Source organism: Cajanus cajan, chromosome 2 (assembly GCF_000230855.2).
Source record: "Cajanus cajan strain Asha chromosome 2, NIPB_CcT2T_4, whole genome shotgun sequence".
In the NCBI taxonomy this organism is placed as follows: domain Eukaryota; kingdom Viridiplantae; phylum Streptophyta; class Magnoliopsida; order Fabales; family Fabaceae; genus Cajanus; species Cajanus cajan.
The window spans coordinates 71,327,551-71,352,395 of NC_138518.1; the positions used below are offsets into that span (position 1 = coordinate 71,327,551).

At 32.1% G+C, this 24,845-nt stretch overlaps 2 protein-coding genes across 2 annotated transcripts; one reads left to right on the plus strand and one right to left on the minus strand.

Annotated features, from left to right (window-relative positions):
• Positions 1-3,994: 3,994 nt before the first annotated feature.
• On the plus strand, positions 3,995-7,025 carry LOC109813231 (basic helix-loop-helix (bHLH) DNA-binding superfamily protein). Its single transcript, XM_083068924.1, is given in 4 exon segments — positions 3,995-4,152; positions 4,706-4,851; positions 5,231-5,426; positions 5,941-7,025. Coding segments are annotated over 2 exon segments (876 nt in total). The 5' UTR covers positions 3,995-4,152; positions 4,706-4,851; positions 5,231-5,318; the 3' UTR covers positions 6,709-7,025.
• Positions 7,026-8,401: 1,376 nt separating this feature from the next.
• On the minus strand, positions 8,402-17,028 carry CAND3 (tobamovirus multiplication protein). The gene is made up of 13 exons (XM_029274355.2): positions 16,627-17,028; positions 16,118-16,168; positions 15,428-15,461; positions 14,418-14,504; positions 14,278-14,329; positions 12,877-13,051; positions 12,685-12,780; positions 11,770-11,830; positions 10,443-10,507; positions 9,832-9,906; positions 9,655-9,730; positions 9,275-9,441; positions 8,402-8,712 (listed from the first exon to the last, which is right to left on the minus strand). The coding sequence occupies exons 1-13, from the start codon at positions 16,729-16,731 to the stop codon at positions 8,689-8,691; spliced, it is 1,068 nt and encodes a 355-aa protein (XP_029130188.1). The 5' UTR covers positions 16,732-17,028; the 3' UTR covers positions 8,402-8,688.
• Between the last annotated feature and the right edge of the window lie 7,817 nt (positions 17,029-24,845).

The window sequence follows — 24,845 nt, forward strand, 5'->3', positions numbered from 1 at the left end:
TAAAAATAATTTTATAAACCAGTTTAAAATATTATCAAATTTAATGTCATTAGCTAAATTCACCAACATTCTTAAAAATGTAAATTAGTTGGAAAGTATTGTATATAGAGACAAAAGTAATACTATATATATATATATTAATATACTAATACTAATGCTTAAATTTTAGTAATATTTTGGTGTTTATAGAGTTTTCATGGACATAGGTCTAGTTTGACTTTAAGGGAAAGATATATAAGGCTTATTTTAAGATAAAATTTCATAAATTCAATTCTTAAGAAATGTTATAGAAAAACTAGAGACAAATATTATAAAGCTCTAATTTTCCCATCCTTCTTTCTAGGCTCCCTGAAGATGTAGGAGGTCATTATTGATTCGTTATTGGATTGTTGATTTGAAATTTGAAAGTTGAGATTCAAGATTATGACTGGTGTGAAGCTTTGATGATAGCTTAAAGATGCTCATTTTTTTCTTTTCCTTTCTCAATTCACTTCAACTCTAAGGTAAGGGAAGTTAGGACCTTGGTGTTGTTTAATTGTTTGAGTTGCATGCTATTAGATTTTAGTAGATGTAGATGAGTTGTTGGATTCTTGGATTTGTATGGTGAATATATGAGTTTTGTAGTTCTTAAAATTTATGAAGAGTGTAGAGTTGAAATATGATGATTTGGTCATATTTGTGTTGCATGTTGATATTCTGTTGTAGAATGAAATGTTAATGATGTACTTGAATGCTATGTTGCAATGCATGTTTGGAATTTTTTGAATTTAAGGTATTTTGATTCAAATTTGTGAGTCTACAATGCAGAACTCACTATTGCACTGGCTGCACTTTCATGGCGTCAGACATTGTTGCAATCAAAGGTTTTCTTCTTGCTCACATTAGGCGCATGATTGGTGGTGTTAGAAGTGAGGAGAGAGAATTGCCTCAAGTTAAAATGACATCGACGCGTGAGATGAGAAAATTGACTCTATCTATATTGGTGTTGGATGCAAAAGGAGAGATAATCATCTCTGCCTGGATTGGGATTGGGTGTGGGATTTTACCATGTCGGATGTGAGATTTTACCACACCAGGTGTGAGGGCCCATGGGGCATTACCTTATCCATGACGAATGTGGGTTGACTGCACTGGGCATGGATAGCACCTAGCATAAGATGCCTTATAATAACTTGTTGTTCACATGATTAATTGGAGAGCCTGGATGAATTGGATGAATATGTTGTATGTTGTACGTTGCTAGGCATGTGTGGGGTCTATATATATTGATTTAGGATAATATACGTAGATAATTCTATGGTTGAATTATTGAGATGTATTTGCGTTGTAAATTAATTAATATTGTTTGATCTATATCCATTAATTTAGGGTGATGCATATAGATGTATATCATTAAGGTGTGATGTTGAGATTGTTTTAGGCACTTAAGCATGATTTGTTGAATATTGTTGACCAATTGAGGTATTGTTGCTAAGAATGTTACAGACCTTTAAGCATGTTTATTGACTTAGTTCTATAGGAGAAGTGCTTTCGAAAGTTGGATATCCCATTGTGAGAGTATTACTATGATGCTATATGAGCCCAATTGTTAAAAAAACATTCCTTAAGTAGGTGTTATCTCTGAAGTGGATTGTTGAGTCTCCTCTAAGAATTTAGTTGATGTGGTATGTGGGTCAGGTTGAGACATACCGACTATAAGTGACTACAATATAGGAGTCAGGTCGAGTTATACCGACTATAAGTGACTACAATATATGAGTCTCCTCACTCGGGTTTACTCGGATGATGTCACTTACACAATTGGAAGTCCAGATCCACCGTACACAATTGGAAGTCCAGATCCACCGTCAGGTATAGCACAGCTGGGTACAGGCTTACCACGACCTTGGCATGCATAACCAAGTCAATTGTGGAGTTCGCCCACCGACTATCCGCAAGGATCCACACACCTTCCCGAGTACTTGGTTAAGGGAATAACCCTCGACCTCATACCCCGCTCCAACACTAGCTAAGGACTTAGAGGAGACTCACGCAACCTAGTGGCCTATCTGAGCACCACTCTCCCAAATCTAGTGGCCTCCCTGAGCACCACTCTCATATATCAGTGACCTATCCAAGCATCACTCTCAAGAGACTCTATGTGAGCTCTTCTAGTTCGAAAATATTTTTCCTCTCCTCAAGTCCTAGGCTAGACTCATGCCATAGGCATCACATGCAATCATGCATCATACATCATAATGGTCTGCCCACCATCATGATCAACAATCATACACATGTCATAAGACATCACATGCAATAATGCATCATACATCATAAATGGTCTACCTACCATTATGATCAATAAACATACTCATATGAACATATACACATGTCATATCATATTCAAACATTCATACATATCATCACAAAGCATACATATGAATCACACCTCACCATACATCATATATCATACATACATGATCTAAAAATTCAACTTAAATCAATTATTTATAAATATAATCACGCACAGCGCAGTCAGCTCGCGCCTAGCCTAACACTAACCCAAGAGTTCTAAGCTCTTCCACGCCTGGCGCGCTCAACCTGCGCCCGGCCTAAACCCAGTCAGAGAGTTTCAAAACTCTCATTCAAACCAACACATCCAGCCACATGCAAACACAAAACACAATGCATTCAACCTATGCCTCAAAATCATCAAAATCCTCATTTTTTCTCAAAACCTCAAAAATAAGATTTTCTTCAATCCATCTATGGATTCTCAGCATTCATGCATCAATTGAGTTTCTAAACTCACATGCAACCTAAATAACAAACAGTCTAACTTCCCTTACCTGAAGATTGGCTCAGATAGCCAAAAACTGAACAAAAGTAGAAATTTCCTTCGTAGCTCAACCCAAAACTTCAATCTACCCAAAGCAAGCTTTCTAATCTGAATTTCAAGAAAAGACAGAAGACATTAGTGGTCTAGAGGAAAAAAGGAATCTTATAGAGAAATTTGAGGGAGAAAGGAGCTCACAGACCCAGAGACCTTCTCTCTAAAACTTCTCTCTAAAAACTCGCATTCTCCTCAAGGCCCTCAACTCCTATTTATAGACTTTCTGGAACGGCCCGTTCTGAACTGCTTCATCAAGTGAAAAAAACTCATGCAGAACGACCCGTTCTGAAATCAGAACGACCCATACTCCCTTCCAGAACGACCCGTTCTCCATTCAGAACGGCCCGTTTTCCAACCAGAACGGCCCGTTCTCCAACCAGAACTGCCCGTTCTCCAACCAGAATGGCCCGTTTTCAACCACGAATTACAGGCCAATTTAATAGCTTGGAACGGCCCGTTCTGGGCTATTAAATCACCTATATTAAGCTTTTTAAAACAACTTGCTACATTACAACCCACACATAATTGTATAATGTTTTTGGTTGGTGATGCAACCTTTATTGCATGTATGTATATGTTGTTATTGTGATCCTAGGACCTATCTACGTGTTAATCTTGTAATGATAATTGTTAATCTTACGTGTCAATTTTGTAAAGTGTAGAAATTAAGGTGAGTTGTTACATATTTAATGAGTTTATATTGATTTAATGGTATGATCAACAAAATTTTTGTTTTGTTTATAAATATTAATCAATTACAAAAAAAAGAAAAAGAATATGTTAATAAAGTATGATTAGTCGTGTAAGATTTCTCTTAATTTAGTATACCAAGTTATTACATAATTAACTAATCTCACATTTAGCATCAAACGGGTGTAATAATCCTACGTAATAATTTCATCTATCTACATTTCTCAAACAATAATAATAATAGTAAAAAAAAAACTAATCCACACTTGGTGAACATGGAAACTAGTGACTAGTGTGAGTCCATTATGTATGCATTGTCAAACCTCGCGGGCCCCACTTCCTCTTCACGCGCGCTCTGATCCAACGGTCGCAATCACACCCGCAATAAACGGAAGTGCATTTCCAAGAACCATGCTCATCCCATCCAACGGCTCACATTTCTCTCTTTCTCTCTCCTTCAAATCTCCATAGAAAAAGAAAAATGCTCCCAACCAAACTTCAAACACATCCTTGCTAAAATTCTCTGCGTTTTCATCACAACCCTTCTCTGATTCCTCTTCAATTTTGTTTCTCTTCTTGCAAAACTTTAGGTCTTGTTCTGTCTCTGGTATTTTCCCCCAATTTGGGCCATTTAACGTTGTCGCCAATTTTGCTAAAATTAGTTGTTTTTGTATTTGATTTATGCTGATGTGGTTCTACTTTGAAGATCTATATCTTAAATTGTCTTTCTTAGAAAAAAAAAGAAAGATTATATATATACACGTGCTGAGTTTTGCTTTAATGGTAGCTAGGGTTTTATTTTTGAATTTGATTTGCTGGTTTGGTGGGGGGGAGGGGGGGTCATCTTTTGATGCAAAGTTTGGAACTTTACCGTCTAGTTGGCTGCAAAATCTCATTTAAGTTAATGGGTATGAAAGTTGAATGATGGGTATGAAAGTTGAATGATGGGTTCTGTGCCTCAGGCTAGATTTAGGATTTTTATTAGGATAATCTGAACTGTGATAATAATTAATAACTTTCCTTTTTTATTTTTATAAATATTTTGGAGCTAGATTGGAGTTAGTTATTCTTCATTCCTGACGTGTTTCTATTATGGGCGGTTGATTTTGCGTTTCAATTGAAGCCTTACTTTGACACTTTCAGGTCAGATTTTTGGGTTTGTCTTTTTCTGATAAACTGGAGTGGAGCTAAGTCAAGATGGCGTGGGTTTCCTTGTTTGTAGATCACAAAAGAAATTGTGTTCGCTTGGTGGTGTTTTTTCGCGTGATTCTGTAATTTAATTAGCTCAGGTGAGGAATTTTGTCCTGTCTATCTGCTTCTATAGTTTGTAGAATTATTCATGTCGTATATTTTGGTTTTTAATGAAAATTTAATTAGAATGTGATTTGTAATTTTTTTGAATGTCTATTGCTTGCTGTGGAATGAAAATAATTGTGAAGTGAGCTTTGAGTGTTACTTTTGTTACTGTTGTAACTCTTTGCTGCGTTTTGTAGATTTTTTTTTTCAATGTCTATTGTTTTGATTCATGGAGAACACCTTATGGCTCCTATAAATATATGTGAAAGAATACATGATTACAGCTTCTATAGACTATAGTTTCATATTTTATGGAATTTTATGACTTGCTACTTTCGAATTACCTCTTGTGATCTTATATGTTTCTTGTAGCTGCAGGTGTAGTCCCATTAGGTTTGTGAAGGAACGTTTTCCATTAGTTTTTCCTTTCATTTCCAAAGCTGTTGGGAGGATTGATAATATGTACTTTGCGATAACGATAAAGAGATACCGAGCTGTGAAGGAAGTTGGACAAATTAAAATGTGTGTTGGAGTCATTGCGTACAACCAATTGATGCTTGTTTGCCAGGTGAATTTTTCTTATCCCCTACTTCTTGGTTGCCATGGAGGATGTAAGATTTGAACATTAGATGGCATTTTGTATCTTTCCTCTGATGTTGTCTGGAACATACCTTTTGAATGGGTGGAATTTTTCTCTAATTGTATATTTGACAGTATTGAACATCATCGTCAAATTCACTAATTGTCAATATAACAACAAAATCTTTTTTAGTTTTTTCCCTTTACTATTACTGCTGTTTTACCACACCATTTTGTTTTGCAGGCTGAGTATTTCCGTCAGTTGCTTAAACCTGTTACGTAGTCTAGCACTGAGGGACATTGGTTTAGGGGGGGGATTGCCTTATAGTACTTCATCATTATAAAGCTGCAGAGAGATGAAGATTTAATTTGGAAAAGTTGTCACCACTTCTTAGATGGAAATTGGAATCACCTTAGCACCTTCTGTTTAGTTTTAACATTCCTTTAGGAAGTTCCTTCCAGCTTTAGTACAGAATAATTGCCAGTTGCAAAGGCTAAATCAGCATTGACTCGAACGTCGGTCAGAGTGAATAGGTAACATAATGCAGACTCAAGAATATTTTCTCCCGGAGAAGATGGTACTTCCTTTGGAAGATGAGGCCATTGATGCTCATATGCATGTTCCATTTGCTTCTTCCTTCGATGCATTTTTACCTGATGCATTTTTACCTCCAGGCGTGAGGCAGATGACACCCTTTGAAAGATTTAATTTGCAACCATCTGAGGCTTGCCCTAAGAATTTCATTATCTTTGATCAAACAGATCAACAAAGCAGGATTATGTTCCATCCTGCAATGACCTACAATTTTAGTGGTCCTGGCTTAAATGTTCATGCTACTTGTCAAGATTTTGAGAAGAATAAAGTCATTCAAATGGAAAGAGAATTGTCAACTCCTTTTGAAGAAGATCCTAATGACATTGATGCATTGTTGAGCATAGGAGCAGACGAACTAGAAGACTTTGATGAGGAAGAGGTAAGCACAGCAAGGACTCATGAAAATTATGAAAGTATATCAGATACTTGCTCAAGTTATTGCTCAAAATCAAGGAAAAAAAGGTCGTCATCGTCTTCTGTGCAAAAGTCTTCTGGAGAAGGGGGTTACGGCCACAATGAAGGGAAACACCGGGAGATGAAGAGGATGGTGAGGATGTTGAGAAGGATTGTGCCTGGTGGAGGTAATCAAATGGATAGTGTTGCTGTTTTAGATGAAGCTGTTAAATACCTCAAGTCTCTCAAAGTTGAGATGGAACAATTCGGAGTTGGACCATGAAAATGTAAGTTGGTCATATGCTGCGGCAAATAATTGACTATTTCTCCAACTTTGCCATCATCCTCTATGAATTAGCATCCTTCTAGCCTCGCTCACCATCCTAGTTCCGTTTTAGTTCCGTTTTATAAGAAGAGGCCTTTGCTAAGTAATAAATTATGACTGACATTTTACTCTTTCTGGTCATGTAAGAAATTACTATCGTAATTGTACTTTTCGGTTGTGCTTGATTGTGTTGTTGGCTTATTTCTTTTACCCTAAAACTCGGTTTATTATTCATGTTATGCTATGAATGTACCATAATTTTTTATGGTTGATAACTCCCTTGCCTCATTCTCGTTCTCAGAATACTTCTCGTACCCTTGTTCACATTTTAAGTTTTATATGATGCTGTTGTGCTCAACTATTTCATTTTGGCATTGGATTTTATTTCACGGTGCGGTCAGTTTGAAGCATGTTTCTCGTAATTGTTGACCGTATGAAAGCTAAAGGCCTTTTCCATGAACAACGCTGATTTTTTGATTCCTTGTGTAACATGGTTGCTGAATTTTTCGTTGACTTTTTATTTTTTATTTTCCTGTTATATTTTGTTAAAGTGTAGATTTCAAGCAACACATTATCGTTATGCATGCATGTTATCGTCCACTTGTCCCCCAATTAATCTTTCGATGTTAGTGGCGCACCGATGAAAAGCCCTTTTTCAGTGGCCTTCTAGCTTTTATGACGTTTTAGGGCACATGGTGATTCAAAAATCCATTTAGTTGCCTAACCGTTGACGCTCGGAAATTCTCAACTTTGCAAGTATATTGTTTTTAACTTTATTTACCTGATTATTACTTTAAAGATAAAGATTAAGAATTAAGAAATAAAGATTAAATTTTTTATTAGAAACATAATATATATATTTTTGTAGTATCCCGAAAATACATTACTATGTGAGATTTTTTTATTATTAAAAAATACTATTTAAATGTTTAACCAAAACTGTTGATATGCTTATGATCCTTTCCTCTCTATTTTTTTTGTGTTTTTATCAGGATGAAAGCTTAAACATACCAGCAGTCGATTCAATAGAAAAAGAAATTAAAAGGTTGACAAAATGATTATGGATCCCGAAACTGTTCCAACCAAATATGATGTTTACTACTACGAACAATATCATTCAAATCACGGATATTATGCATCCTAGGGTAAGTAGGCTAATAAGCTTCAATTGAGTCGAGCAGAATGATTGAAGAGCATATTGCCTAAAAACTGTAAAAATCGTGATAAAAATATTCAGGGGTTCATGATAGGAATCACATACTTTCCCAGGCAGACATGGTATTTTTCAAAAAGTGTGACGTGTAATTATAACTATAGTCAAGTCAGAGCATCACCAGCGGGGGTTGCTTATAAGCAACTCCCTATGCCACATCATGCCACATCATGCCACATCAGCTCTTTTGCACTTTATGAGTTGCTTAAATTTTAGTACTGGAGTTTCTACAAGCAACTTTACTAAAATTTAAACAACCCATAAAGTGAAAAAGAACTGACGTGACACAAGAGGTTGTTTATAAGCAACCCCACTGCAGATGCTCTCAGAAAGAAAAATATATTTGTCGAGATTAATTAATTCAGCTTGCAAGCGGGCTAGAAGAACATGCTCTCACTCTGCAACAGTCATATTCAAACCAGACGGGAGTTATTCAAATTCTGAAAAATACCCAACTAGCATTGAAAATTGAAACAGTTGCGTCCCAAAATTTGTATAGAAGGAAAATAATTTTTCATATATCAAATTGCTGCTATATACATTTAGATTTAGATTGTAAATACAGTGGGAAGAGGAAAACCTCAAGGCCATTGAGCACTTGCATCCATCATCATCATCATCATTTTTTCTCATCTGCGCTCATGTTAAACATATGCTGAAGAAATTCCAACAAGCTGTCCAAACTCCAGCAGCACAAGAAGATATTTGCAAAGGTTAATCTATAATTATATAGGACTCGCTCTGGATGTCTGCAATAATAAGAGTTTGTGTCACTAACTATTTTTTATGCGAGTTTTCAAAGTAACAGATGCCATAAACACAAATTGAAGATAATAAATAATATGCATAGAAAATAATTTAGCTACCAAGATTAACACAATGGGAGCTAGCTCGAAAAGGGAGTACATGCACGTGCCATAGAGATAAAGAATGACAACATTAAAAAACAGTGAACTATGACAAGCATAACTACTATAGGATTGATAAAAGAACCATGCTTGCAGGTTGACTAAACAAGGTTTTTTTGCTCAACTTATTTAAACATCATAATATTCCGCATAGATGTATTATTGTATTATGCTGAACCATCATTTACGTCGCAATGACATTTGTAGGAAACAAGCTTGAGCAATCCATGTCCATATGAAAAAAAAAATCTATGAAGGAAAAGAAGAGGAAAAAGAATTGACCAAATGACACGAAAGAGTTTGAACATTATGGAATACTCGAAGGCTTCAATATATGTGTAGTCAGAATAGTTGAATACTGCATAGATAATTTAACCTAAGGAAGAGATGTGTGATATAGGACCTGATTCTGCATGCTTGTTGCTGTAGTCCAGCGTTGAGGATGATGAATTGCAATTGAACTATCAGCTACAAAAGCTATTGTACTTGATTCTTCTGGTATGCCAGCAGCTTCTGCAGATGGTAATTCTCTCATTACCCACAGTACTACTGCTGAAGGTATTGATGAACCTGGAAGAAGTGTCGGATTTAGAGATTTAAAGGAGATGAAATGAAACCACTTCAGGAAGCAATTAACAATTGTACATTATGTGAAAGTTGAATGGAGAACATAAACCAAGCATTAGACAGATGGCCGTGTAAAACTATTTCAAATACTGTTTATGGAATGAATAGAAGATTCTTGCAACTGAATTAAGATAACTGGTAGCTAACAGCACATACCCACAAAATAATACAAAATGAGTAAAAGAGAGGTTGAAACATCATTCAGACGTCGCTGATGCCAGTCATACTGCATCTGCAATAATAACATAATAACATGACGGGTAAGTTCAGGAAACCTTTAAATCTTGTATCAAGAAAGAGTAGAATTATTGCACCTAGTTAACTTATACATACAGGGATGTCGGTTAAAAGTTCTACACAGGAACTTGATGTGAAGCATATTACAGAGACAATTGTTAAACCTGCAACCTGAGAAAACAGAATACTTCAACAATTTATTTAATTTAAATTTAATAACACATAAGCACGACAGAAGAAGTCTGCATATTTCTCTCTATATATGTATATATTTAATATTAAAATAAGCATCAGATGAAAAGGTAGATCAGCCATGGGTGGGTACCCAGTGGCTGGCAGACCAAGTCCTTGAAAAAAAGGTTCAATAAGAAATGCTACATATATATATATATATGTGTGTGTGTGTATATATATATATATATATATATATATATATATATATGAGTTAATCACCTATACACTGCCAGTGTAAAGTTTTTTTACACTGGAAACCAATTATATCTTTTAATTGTGTTATGTTACTGTTAAAAGTAAATGTGTTTATGGTGACATGACACAATTAAAAGATATAATTGGTTGTCAATGCAAAAATTTTTACACTGGCAGTGTATAGGTGATTAACTCTCTCTCTTTCTCTCTCTCTCTCTCTCTATATATATATATATATAATATTGTCGAATACTCCAGTGGAAACAGAAATGCAGTACCTTCCACATTTCAGATGAAGGCTTCTCGGCTCTCACTTTGCTCATTTTCAAGCATAATAGGATTCCTGTTAAAAAAACACTACACATTATAATAAAGACTCAGTCTACAATAAGAGGCATATCACAACTCCCTAGCCATCAACAATTACCCCCGCCCCCCTGGCCCCCAACAAAAAAAGTGACTTGCACCTTTTCAGATTATAAATCTAACATGGTATCAGTGAATCAAAGCCTCTATATGACCAAGGGGTGTAGTGTTCGGTTCTTATCAATCCCGTTCTTCTAATCAAAAGTAGAATTTAGTGCTACATCTAGAGAGACAATTGTATCTAGCTTACAACAACAATTTGAGAGTACTGCTCCAGAAATAAGTTTTTAATATCAATAATATAACGAAAATCAGAGCATAATGCTAGGATGGTATGGGAATTAGGAAAGACAATAGTATCTAACTTATACCAACTAGAGTACTGCTCCAAAATAACAACTTTTAATATCACTAATATAACAAAAATCAAAGCATAATGCTAGGATGGTATGATAATTGGGAAAGACAGATAGTTATGTAGGAATGTAGTCATCTACATGTTATGATTTTATTTACAATCAACTTTCCACAGAAATCTGACCCATAATGTAGTGTCAAGAAAGACATGAATTATGAGGATATAGTGATATACAGACAAACAAAGCAGTATATCCACTTGAGCAAAAGAAATTGATCAATGTTTTAAATCCAAGATAGCAGTGCATAGTGTCAGTTCCCAAAAACGATATAGCAAGAGAACATATAGTTGGATAGTAGCTAGCTTGCTATTTTGAAAATTTCCGTATATATAATATGTATACTATATACATATAAATTCACAAAAATGGTAAAAACTACTCAAAGTTAATGACATTTTTTATTAATAATAAAAAGTCATAGGTGTCTTAAATAAAAAATACAAGTAAATACCAACAAAAGTCAAATACAAGTTTCCTAGAAAGGAATCATCAATCATCTTCTAATCCAAGTTGTCTTTATCATTTTCACTATTATTACATCTATAGAATTTATTTTTGGAAATTAAAATCCCAAAAATAGCCCCTAGAAAAAGCCCTAATGTCTGTTCAGAGGGAATTTTTTGAAATTAACAGTGTCAGTCAGTGTAGTGCCTGCTAGGGCTGCAACACTAAACCACTCCACTATGACAGGCCCTGTAGCGGGCAAGGGCCGCTCCACACTGGTGTATAGTGGTGGTATAGCGCGCATTTAAAACCCATAAATTAATTAAATTAAAATTCACTGGAACTTATATGGAAAAATAGAACAGCAGTCGCTCACCATAACATGCTAATGCTCCTCCCAACAAAAGCATTCCTGTAGCAGAAAGATATAAATATACCTGCATGATAATTTTGGTCGACAAACCATGCTTTAGAAACATCTTTGAAAGACAGGAAACAAGCATGATTCATGCACAATATTTAAAAACACACTCATCACTAATGAGCTCAACTTAGAGTTCCCTGTAGGCTAATTTTACTGACAATACTGATAAGTACCCAGTGCCAATATTAGCATAATTAGTAAATAGTATACAGTATAAACCATCCCCGTATTATAAAATTTTCATTTCATCCAAACAAAATATGCCAAAGTCTTCCTACACTAAATTGTTTTTCTTTCCTAAAAGAAAATTAGAATAAACTTCAAGATTTCTATCTAAAGCTTGTTATACATTAGAAAGAAACAACAGTCAGTTACATGGGGCACACAAGCATATTAGAAGGGTTCTCTTATAGATATGTTGGGATATTGGGTAGCTTTAAATCTTTGATTCTTAGAAGAATTTAACTTTGAATGAGCCTAGGCCACTTTCTTTTACCAAGGAAAAATATATTGAATTAGGTGAAAAGGGTCCTTCATATGTTTAGAATTCTATCTCAAACCAAAATGAAATAGAAGCCTTTTTATATTATAAGCGTTAGCTTATATTTTCAAATTAAAAATAACCATTTATTCCTTGATTAGTCAATTACAACTATTATACCACCAAAAAGTTGAAGAGCGGCACATGGGCATCACAGATTATAAATAACAACAGCAACCAAAGCCTTTTTTAGGCAAGATTGGCTAAATGGATAAAAGCATAACATTGCATTTTTTCATTAACTAAATCCTCAGGAAATCCATCTAAGATCTAAGTCCTTTTTAATGGATAGATTATAAACCAAAGCTAAAATTACTGTGCCATACCCGAGCTGCCACTTCAGAATCAATGGGGTTTTTTCCTAGCCCAATCCAAACTATTACAGCAAATGCCATCGCGATGATGAAAACTAGCAATGTGACCTGGAAAATCATTAGACAACTATCAAAAGTCAAAACAAAGGAAAAAAATGATACTACAAAAATAAGAACATAAGAAACCTTAATTGTTTCCCATACCAAAATCACAATCTTTTGCCGATTTCCAACACGAGAAAACCGAAGTGGAAAGCATTTTCTATGGCTATCTATGCTTGCTAAATTTAATTCATTTGAAGCCTTTTCCAGCAAAGGTTCTTCAGAAAAACTTCCTTCATAGTCATCATCATCATCTGGCTGATGGCAAAGGTCAACCCTGAAAAAGAAAACCCAAGTGCAATGTGGAAACTAGTTCATATTTAGCAATAGAAGGGCCTAAAATTTGATGATATAGACAAACATCAGCAAAGGTACTTGCAGGGCTACGTGATTAAATATTTATGCAAGAGGGGTGAAATGTGGTCCAACATCCAATACACCAGCACCCTCCAACCCAAAGCACACACCTTGAATTTTCAGAGTTTTCAACATCTGCAGAAAACTTTCATGTGTTCTTCTCACATATTCACTCATTGCCATACCACCTCAAATTTGTTCTTATCTACCAATTCATATTATGGAAGAAAAAAAATTAATGTCACTATAAAAATTCATTATAAAGCTTTTGATTCATTACTGTCACTGTTAGTAATCCTGTGGTTGTGACTTATTTTGTAGCCAAGGAATATTATCCCAATTCCCAACAAGACCATGCGAACAGAAAAGGAAGCAATAAAAAAATGAAAATTTCAACATCAATGATTTTGCAATATCAACTTGATGTAATAAATGATTGAAAATTTTGCTTGTGCAATATTTATTTGGTGGATTCTAACATACAACTTATACTTTTGGCTAACCTGACTCGAGAGTTCAGTTCAACCACTTGATATAAATAGTTAAAAACTTAAAAAAATAATTGAAGTGGTTTGAAACACAATGCCTGCAACAGATAATAATACCGCCTCAAAAGTCTAAATATGCCAAAACAAAATAATGTTTGAATTCTTGACAACTCTCAGAAAATCAAACATAACCAACAGTCTGTAACATCTAAGTGGCAAAGTAGCTCACACAAAAATATGCACACGTCTTCCAGAAAAAGGCAAGCTTGTTTGTAGATATATTTTGAACTGAGTTCAATGTTGCACTTTTAATTAATTCTGTTTTTAGCTTTCTTCGTTTAACATTAGTATAATAGCATGCTTATTTACTAGTTCACAAATAAATTTAAAAGGGGGCCATATTCCAGTAAATGGTCTACATATATAGGTGCTCATTTGTAAGGGTAATGTCATTAAAGTTGCTACCTATGAAAGCATGGGTCTTTATTCTTAAATGTGGGTATTGGCACAAATACTCTAGTATCTTACTTAGATTCTACACATTGCCATCCCTACTAAAGACAGTTTGTAAGTAATTGCCACAAGTAATTTTTTCTAGCAAACACTGCTAGTTTACAAAACAAATTTAAATATCTTAATAATAAGCAAGACTACATACCAGAAGGATAAAAGAAGAAGAAATGCTGCAAAAAAAAGTATTTTCGGGAAAGCTGCAAAACAATTTTCAACAGGTCAAACTTTTTAACCAAGGATAAAAGTATATCGCAGGTGTCTAGTCAGTAATGAATGGGGGCTTACCCATAAATATGAAACCACAAGAGTGTGACCAACAGGTCCATCCCTTGCAAGTGGCAATGAGTGTCAATGTCAAATAAATGACATAACCTGAAATTTTAAATTGAGTAGTTCAGATGGGATAAAGAGAGAGACAGATGTAGATATGAAGTATTGACAAGTCACACACATGCATGAAGAGAGAGAGGGGATGGGGGTGGGGAGGGGGTGTTGAATTGAGTTGAGACTGTACTGTCTTAAGGTTGTGTTTGTAACGAGCTAAATTTTAATATTGTGTTTGTATTAGCTTCATGGTGATAAGTAATTAATTAAAACAACAAATAGTTGCTTCTACTTTGTCATGGTATTGCCATGATTTTGCGGGTAGAATTGATTCTTGGGTGTTATACAAACACACTATAAGTCTACCAACAAGCTAAAGAATGCTAACCAAGGCCCAGGCAATGTTAAGTTCCTTTGGGCCAGACTCATCCCCATCTTGGTACCCATACTTATGAAGAATGGAAAAGAAAATGCTCAGGAGTCAGGAATACAAAGCATTTTTTCCTTGGTAATATACAAATTCTCAGTACCTAAAGTATAATAGCCTGACATTTCAGAACTGGGAAGTGTTTCACAGATGTAGATATTTATTTCCTGTTTCACATGAATAAAAAATCTGGGATTTTGGTGACACTTCTAAAGTTGTAAAGGAAAACAAAAGTCAAGTATCAAGCCTTTCTGTTATCACTCCTAGCTTTCAAAATTTATTTAAGTACATAAGATGTGATAAAACTACAATAGATGTCTAGTAGAGTAACACTAACACTAGAGCTATAGCCATCTTAGACAAGGCATTAATAGTCATGTACCAAATCTATCTAATAAACCCAATCATTTATCAATTATAACAAGCAATAGATAAAATATCAGAATGGGCTCATATATTGTAGCAAACTATGAAAAGCTGAAAGGCTTAAATTAACCATAAAAGTAAGAATATAGTTGATCGTCTAAAGTAAAATGCAACTAACCCAAATTAGAAGAGCCAATCAATACATGGAACACCTGCAATCCATCATATTTACATTTCATTAGAAGCTAATACACTAAAACCCTTAAAAAATTTATATGTTTGTAAAATTCAAAGATAGAAGTAGCATATTCTTATGTGCAATGTTATACAAATGCTAACTGCATACCAATATCCCTCTCCAAATGCTAACTACATAGTACATAGCATTATACATTCATCTTTAAGATTCTCACACACACACACACACCACCACCACCACCCCCCCCCCCCCCCCCCGAAAAAAAAAAAAACCACCAGAAAAATTTAGAAAGGCAAAATGAGAAAATAAAGTAGTCTTTGAACTCTGACGTAAAGGGGAGACATATTTTAATCTAGAAATTACTAAGAGACAGTTATTTTAAGTAGTTAAAAAGGCATATTCTTCTAACCTTATACACACATTTGACCAATGACTCATATCCTAATGCTCTAATGAATGTTGCATTGGGAACCCTCTCAAATCTTGATACTTGGTATACTAAAGACATAATTCCAGCAGAAGTTATTCACAGTGAGGCTACCACTAACCATTAAGCGGAGGTCATTCACTTTTTACATTTCACAACACAAAGAGGCTCAGGCTCATCCATTCAGAAAAGATCTAATGACAGTAGCAAGTTCAGACAAGGAGCTTGGAAGATACACTTACTTTTTGGCGAGTCCAACCAAGCTGCGAATTCCTCGTGTGAATCCTCAACAACTGGAGCACCCAAATAAACAACAAAAAACTGACAATAAGTAAACGCAAATAACTTCAGACTTCAGCACTTCCCACCAGCACAAGGAGCTCAATATCTCAAATCAACGTTACGAAAATTTCATCCCAAACTAAGTGCAACCACAAAAGTCAACTTCAAGAGTAACGATAGTTAAGAAAACTAACCACAAAAACACACTACTTCCTACGCAGATTATTCCTCAGTGTACATAGAGGCAGTCAATTGAATATTAAAAAACAACAGTTTCAACAAAACCCCCAGAAAATAAAAATAAAAATCCGATAACATTAAATAATCGCGCAGATTTTAAAAATGCACATTGAATTTTCCCCCAAATTCAACAGACTCTAAGTGTACCATTCCGCGCGTTCCTTGTCCGAATTGGAGAGAAAACCTAAATTGGTTAGCGAAAGTGAAAAGAGAAAGGAAAATGCGGAACCTGAAAGGAGGCGAGGAACGCAACAAGGGCGTGAAGAAGAGCTAGAGCGAGATTGACAGCGAGGATTGGACGCGGAAAACAGTGAGCATCTGTGAAACCTGACATGGCCTCGTTCCAAACACCGCCTTGCGTTATTCTCTCTCTTCTACTCTTCTTCTTCTCCAGATCTACGCGTACATACGCATATGCATGTGCGTGCGTGCGCGTATCGTATCACAGATTCACAGCACCAACAAAACGTGATACAGTTTCGCTGATTTAGTGGAGGGACATCGATGCAAAATAAATAAATTAATAATAATTAATAATAAACTGAATAATCTGTTTCCTGCGATAAGAATTATGGTCGTGGATGGAGAAAGAAAAGACACCTTCCCCTGTCACATAAACAACATTGTCGATTTTTTTAGGTCTTTTTTTCAAAAAATATAAATTAAATAAAATCCCTCTTCGCTCTTCTCTTTGACTTGCTGGTTTGACTCTCCTATCAATATCATAATCTCACCTCACCTTTTGTTTATTTTAGCTCTTCCTTTCTTTCATTAATTCATTAACTCTGTTTTATATCGCACATTTTCATTTTATTTTTTATTTTATATAACTAAATTTATAATAAATATTTTTTTATGATATATTATATAATAATTAAATTTATGACAAATAAATAATTTAAATATAAATTATGCTGATAAATAATTTATATTTTAATTATTGATAAGTTTTTTTTATAAAAAAAATATTAAAAATAATATATTCAAGATTGAAAAAATATTAAAATAAATATACAAATTATGTAGAGAGATAATATCTTCATTTATAGAATAAATGTGTATTTCAATTTGATAATCAATTATCACTATACAAGATACTTGCACATTAATAGAGAGAATAAAGTGGAATCAATATCTTCATGAGGAAAGAATATCCGGATGAGAATCAGAACAACGAAGAAGAGGGAAAATGAAGTGTTTACAAAGCAAAAAAAGTTGTTTTTAATATATATATATACATATATAAGTACAAGTCCCATGCAACCTTTGTGTTTGTTGGTCCAACAAAAAAAAAGAAGAGGTAAAGAATAAAAATGGAAGAGGAATATAGCGAGAATCAGCTAGAGATTCTTTAATCAGGAAAGCATCAACTATTTACCTAACCGGCTTTTCACTCCTCCCCCACTTCTTACCGACTCTCTCTCTCTCTAAGATTCCATGAAATAGCATACAACAGAATCTTATATCTTATATATGTATATATAGAGAGGGAGTAAGATAAACAACATTAATCTCACGCGTAAGTCTAAAAATTTATATTGAATAATATAAAAATAATTAGATTAATTATTAATTTATATGGTATTATATTTTAGATCATATATATTAAATCTCACATGATTTTAATTTTTTTAAACATATTATCTAAAAATTGATATTTACACATTTTAATTATCATATACGTTAAAACAAAATATTGTGATGAATTATTAAATAATTTTAGAATCATGTTAAATTTTTATATATATGATTTTGAATATAATATCGCATATTCAATTGTTGGAATAGTTAAATTTACATTATACAAAAAATTATTGAAGATATAAGATTTAGTGTAAAAATTTAGACTTATATCTAATATCAATGAATCTTAACACACACACATATCTGTAATTTTTTATATAATGCAAGTTTAATCGATCTAATTATTTGGGATTTATATATTTAATAGAGTTAATCACTTATACACTGTCGGTGTAAAGTTTTTTACACTGGCAACCGATTATATCTTTTAATTGTGTCATGTCACTATAGACACATTTACTTTTAACAGTGAGATGACACAATTAAAAGTTATAATTGGTTGCCAGTGTAAAAAAACTTTACACTAACAGTGTATAGGTGATTAACTCTATTTAATATACATGATCTTGAGTATGATATCACATAATTTAATGATCAGATCCTTTAAATTTACATTATATAAAATTGAAAAATAAAATTTTGTGTAAGTTTTTAGACTAACATCAACGAATCATCGTGTGTGTACATATATATATATATATATATATATATATATATATATATATATATATATATATATATATATGTTTGTTTCTGTGTGTGTCACTGTGTGTGTGAAGAGAGATTTATTTATCCTAGAAATAAGTAAATCTAAATTTACTTCATTCGATAACTCCTGTTTTATAGTACTGAAAAATAAATTGTTACAATAAAAGATAAGATTTGGTTAACGAATTAGCTAATCAATAAGATTTGATTAGCTAATTAACTAATCATGCCAATAATTTCATTAATTCAAATTGACAGATAATCATAAAATTATTTTATACGTGGATTTAAATTAATGAAACGAAGTATCAAATGATTTTAAAAAATTAAAAAATTTGTAAACTTAATCTATGTATTAAAAGTTTTAAATTCAATGATTAGATCATTGAAATTTGATGTAAAACATTAGTTATTAAACGAAGTAAGTTTATCATAGAGTAAACAAAATTGTCCTCTCTCTATATATATTGATTTATAATAAATTAATATTTATAATTATATATATTATATCATGACTAAAATTTTGTTAAATAGTTGAGTGTATAAATTATATTTTTAATTAAGATAAATAATTTATATCTTAATGCAAATATATTTTTAAGGCTAAAAGCCTAATTTGGTCCCTCATAATAATTGAAAATTTCAATTTGGTCTCACTTTATTTTTTTTGTTTCAATTTAGTCTTCAATAATTTTAAAAAAATCAATGTGAGACTTCCATCCAAATTATACAAACGATGTTAAATGTGGACGACGTGGATGTCACGTAGATGCATAGGTGACAAGGTTTCCTCCTCCTTCTTTAATGCATCTGGAACAGACTGTTCTGAAATCAGAACGGTCCGTTCTAATTGCACTTGTGTGTTAATTTTGCATCTGGAATGACCCGTTCTTAAACCATCTGGCCCATTCCAAATGCACAATTAACACACAACGAGTTCAAGCAGAACGAGTCGTTCTAGTTTCAGAACGAGTTGTTACAGATGCAAAATTAACACATGACATACGTATGGGACCCTTGCCACGTGAAAAATTATCACATTTTTATTTTTTTCCATGTGGAAAATGCCAAACGGCGTTAAAGAAATTTAGACGGAAGTCTGACATTGCAGTAATTTAAATTATTAGCGACCAAATGGAAACAAAAAATTAAAGTAGAACTAAATTGAAACTTTAAAATATTATAAGGGACCAAATTAAATTTTTAACCTATTTTTAACTATTGATAATCTTAAAAAAAAAAAAGAACAAATATGAAAACCATATATTCAAATAGATAAAAAAATATTAAAATATTAAAATGAATATGAAAACAATATTCAAATAGATAAAAGGTTAAAGAAATATTAAAATAAATGTAAAAAATAATATATTTAAATAGATAAAAGGTTAAAAAAATATTATATAAATATAAAAATGATACAAGTACAATAGTGTGATATTTGAATCTTGAAGATGATATGTGTATAATGAAACATCTATGGAGCTCTTGATTTAGACTCAGTTTGATAAGTTGACTTGATCGACTAATATTTAAGATCAAGTTAGACCTTAAAAAAAATCTATATAAAATTATACTATTTTAATTCAATTTGTTTAACCTACATGTCAAATAAACTTAAATTAAGTTGACAAATTAACTTTTGGACCAATTCAATAAAAAAATATAAAATGAAATATTTTTTTAATATACCTTATCATCAAATGGTGAGAAGGTTTCTTTTAACTGAAAACTTTTTAGATGGTAAAAATATGTATATATGAAATTTTAACCTACAAAATTATAACTAGCTACCTATCTTGTGATGTAATGAGATGTTTTCTATTACCACCAATCATATTAATATTCTATACTTTTGTTTTTCCTTTCTATTCTAATTGATAAATGAGAATAAGAAATACACTCAATGGTAAACTTCTTGCTATTTAACACGTGACTTTCATAAACAAAGAAAATTATACAATTTAATGCACTACAAAAAAAAAAGTTGATATATTGTAACACACTTTATAATAATATAATATTTGTTACTAAAAACTAATTTTATCTATATTATAAATGTAATATATATTGATATATTGTTAAAAAGTGTAGGCATATGTTATAGTGACACATTATAATGTGATATTTTAAGTTGTTTTGTGATTGAATGATGATGATTAAGTTGTATGATGAAGATGGTATGATGACATTCATTATGTTTTGAGTTGATAGACTATTTAATGATGTTTATGCTACTAATATTGTAAGTTAATAGATGATTAAGTTATAAAGCTATATGATGTTATAGTTGATTAAGTTAAGCTGTTAGACAAGTGGTATAAATACATTGTTAAGATGTATAAAAACTATAAGAAAGTAAAAGATATTTTAGAAATAAAAGTATCTCATTGTATGAATATAAATTGTGGTGCTTTGCGAGTTCAATTGAGAATCCTTTAATAAGTAAGTTAGCTTCTAAATGAATATTTGTTTCAAGTTATTTCTTATAGGTTTTATATATGTGGAATTCGTATGTGGGCAAGTCAACACATACGTGTATAAAGTAATCAACCAAGTAAAGTACAAGGTTAGAAATTTAGTCCTTAACTGAGTATTGAAGGACGCAGTATTTGAAGGATAGTCGATAGACTAATTCCATACGAAGCTTAGTGTTACAAGCTAATGTTGTGGTAGGTTAATATTCAAACTATTATACTTTGACAATAGTATTAAACTTCTTAATTTAAGTAGCAAAACCTGAAAATTCAAATTTAAATTATAAACCTGATACTTTTTAAGGTCTAAGATTGTCTATACTTGACATGGTTACAATAAGTTAGACACTATGGTTCAATAGAATCTAATCACGTAAACCCTTCACCCTTATTGTAGGAGATCTCCATAGTTGATATATGTGATAACATATTAATTGTTTAAGGTTATTATGATGACATTGTTGTGGTGTTATAAGTTGTTGAAATGTTGGTAAGGTGATGTGGTTTATAAGTTGAAGTTGATATGTAGAGCTAGATTAAATGTTATTTAAGTTGTTTATGTTGTATTATTGTAAATTGATGTTGTGAATGTATATTGATCTCATTTCACAAGCTTATCCTTCTTTTCCTTGTGATTAGAATTACAATGATCATATTTTGTACGAAAGTATAATAAGATTAGCAAGTTTGCTTGGATGGGTGGTGGTGAGTCATATTGGTGATGACTCTTTTGTTTTAAGTTACTTTGATGTAGCATGGTCAATGTATAAATGCTTTACCAACAATTAGGAGTTATTTTTTGTTCAATTATGTATTCGTTGTGGATCATATATGTATACAAGGTATATATATAACCCTATAAAGGGATTTGTTGATTTCAATTATATATTTTATTTTCTACTATATACATATATAGATTGTATGAATGATCAAGTAACTATTGCATAAAAATTCTAGGTTAATTGATTTGAGTTGGTATCTTTACTGGGTAGTAGTTGAACTATATAAAATATAGAGACTTATCAAGTCGTTATAGATTTAAGTCATTTATTTATATTATTATTTGATTTTCCTTAATAAAATAATTTTTAATGTGTTAGAAAAGAAGTTTTTTTTAAAAAAAAGAATAATGATAAATTTATTTATGTTATTCTTTTCAAATAATTATAATTTAGTTTAGGTAAAAAGGAAGATAAATTTTAAATAGTTTAAGAAATCAAAGTTATAACAAATATAAAAAAGAACACAAAGTTGATTTTTTTTTTAAAGCAAGAAGGCATTTCCATTATTCTTTTTGTCTCAAAATTGTTTAAATATGAAAAACTTTCACAAAAGTAGATGACAAGGTCAAACGACGAATAAGATTCATCATTCTCAAATAAGAAAATTATTATCATATAATATACTCTTATATATTATATTTAAAAGTTTCTCCTTGTGATCAAACACTAATCATATTCGACATCGACATAAAATATAGAAATATGACACTCATAAATTCTTTTACAACTTATATATTTTTAACTTATACAATATAAACTTTAATCACTAGTGTAAAAATTTTACTAACAGATTTCTTTTATGTTAAATATTATTCACAAAATATAGAAAATGACATGATGATATATTTATAATTATAATAAAACTTTTTATAACAAATGTTGAATTTTCTATTATAAAATATTTTTTCTATGATGAATAAATCAAGACTCACTATATAATGATGATTTATTCTCTTTAGTTTGTTGATAACCGAAGATTCATCATAACTAAATATTTTTTCTGTTGAATTTGCTAGTAAATTATTGGCCAATATTTATTTATCTAGAGATTGACATTGCATGTGTTTAGAAAATTTAGGTTTCATTTAATGACAACATAATAATAATTCATAATATATCTTAAAGCAAATGTTACAAGGTACAACGAAAAAAAAAGAAGACAAACTATCCATAATGGGTACAAATATATTACAAGTCAAACATGATAAAAACTAAAAGAGACGACTAGACAAATAAAATATTAAAGCTTAAGATAATTGTAATGATGCGAATGACAAATTTCAAAAGTAGCTTTGACCATAACCATTGAATGGATGCCTAGAAAAATTACCAATCTGCTTACTTTCAATGTATATAGATGAATTAGCCTCTTGGTGTTGATTCAACTGGAGTGAGGCAAAAGGAGCATCACTACCACTTTCACTAGAAATCTCATTATCTGCATCGCACAAAAATGTATCATTATCTAAATGTTGATTTGAAGAAGGAAAAGGAAAAGGAAATGTCATAACTAACTTGTTTACCCGTAGTCTTATTATTTCCATCGGGTAGAAATGGATTATCTTCTTCGGATTGATTTGAAGAGAAGACAAGGGTATGATTGCTACTTCCATTTGAATCATCAACAAAAAAGTTGTCTCCACGAACTTGTTTTTTAGGAGGATAAACAATATCAAATAGATCTTCCCTACGTTCACCATATGGAAAAAAGTTGAATTTTTGCTCTTCATTTGTGGGACTAATTAAAGAAATAGCAGGCAAAATACTTTCACTTGCACCAATTCCACAAGCTTCATTTCTAACACCAAAGACAACTTCAGATATGTCACTCCCACTTGTGCAACTGAGGCATGAACTGATTCCATTCACTTGATATGGGGACAAAGAAAAAAAATATATCACTTTCACTCAAAATTAAATTAAAAAGAATAAAATGAAATCATTGATCAAACCTAAGTCAATGAATAATAATAATAATAATAATAACCTATAATTTATAATCTATAATCTAGGACAACGATAGCTTGATGTGCATAATTTTTTTTGGAAAATTTTATTTTTATATAAACTTTTTAACTATTTTCTCCTACTATATCTCTTCCACTATTTTTTGTTTATTTTTTTTTTTTTGTAAATTTGTATCGAATCAATAATATGTTTTTTTTAAATAATAGAGACACGTAAGGAGAAGAAAGAGGAGGGCCTCACCTTGAGAAGCATTATTTTCTTTCTCTCTATGCTTGATAGAAAGTTCATTTTCCAATTTCTTTTTGAATTCCACAAAAGATGCCTCCGTCTCCATGGCTTGTTCACGACTAAGATCTTGTATTTTGGGTTCCCACCAACCACGTGGATTTTTTGTCTTCAAAATCGCATCAAGTTCATCCTCTCGTTTTTTCTCATAGTATATTTGACTCATAAGTGCATTATTTTTGGCATTGAGTTCATTAATCTCTGATTTGGTGTGAACCTCCACGAGTTCTATGGGACTTTCTTCATCACTAGACCTTGCCATTGCTTGGTGAGAAGGTTCCCCGTAACTAAACCAATTTCCAGATGAAGTAAACATGAGTATATCAACTTTTGCCCCACAAAGTGTTGATAACTCACTAGCTTTCTTATGAATACCATATTTTCTCTTTGAAAAAGTAATGAGAAGATCTCTGTTACTCTTAACCTTCTTATTCTCTCGCTTTTGTTTTCCTTTCATCTCTCTCCCATCCATTTAATTAACACACAAGAGAGTAAGGAAGCTACTCAACTTTTTGTTATTTGGCCTGTGGTTGTGATGTTAATATAGATAAAAGATAACTTAGCAAATTTAATGCAATAATGCAAATTATAATTAAATTTGTTAATATTGTCATTACATTTTGATTTGTTGTTTTAATTGGTAT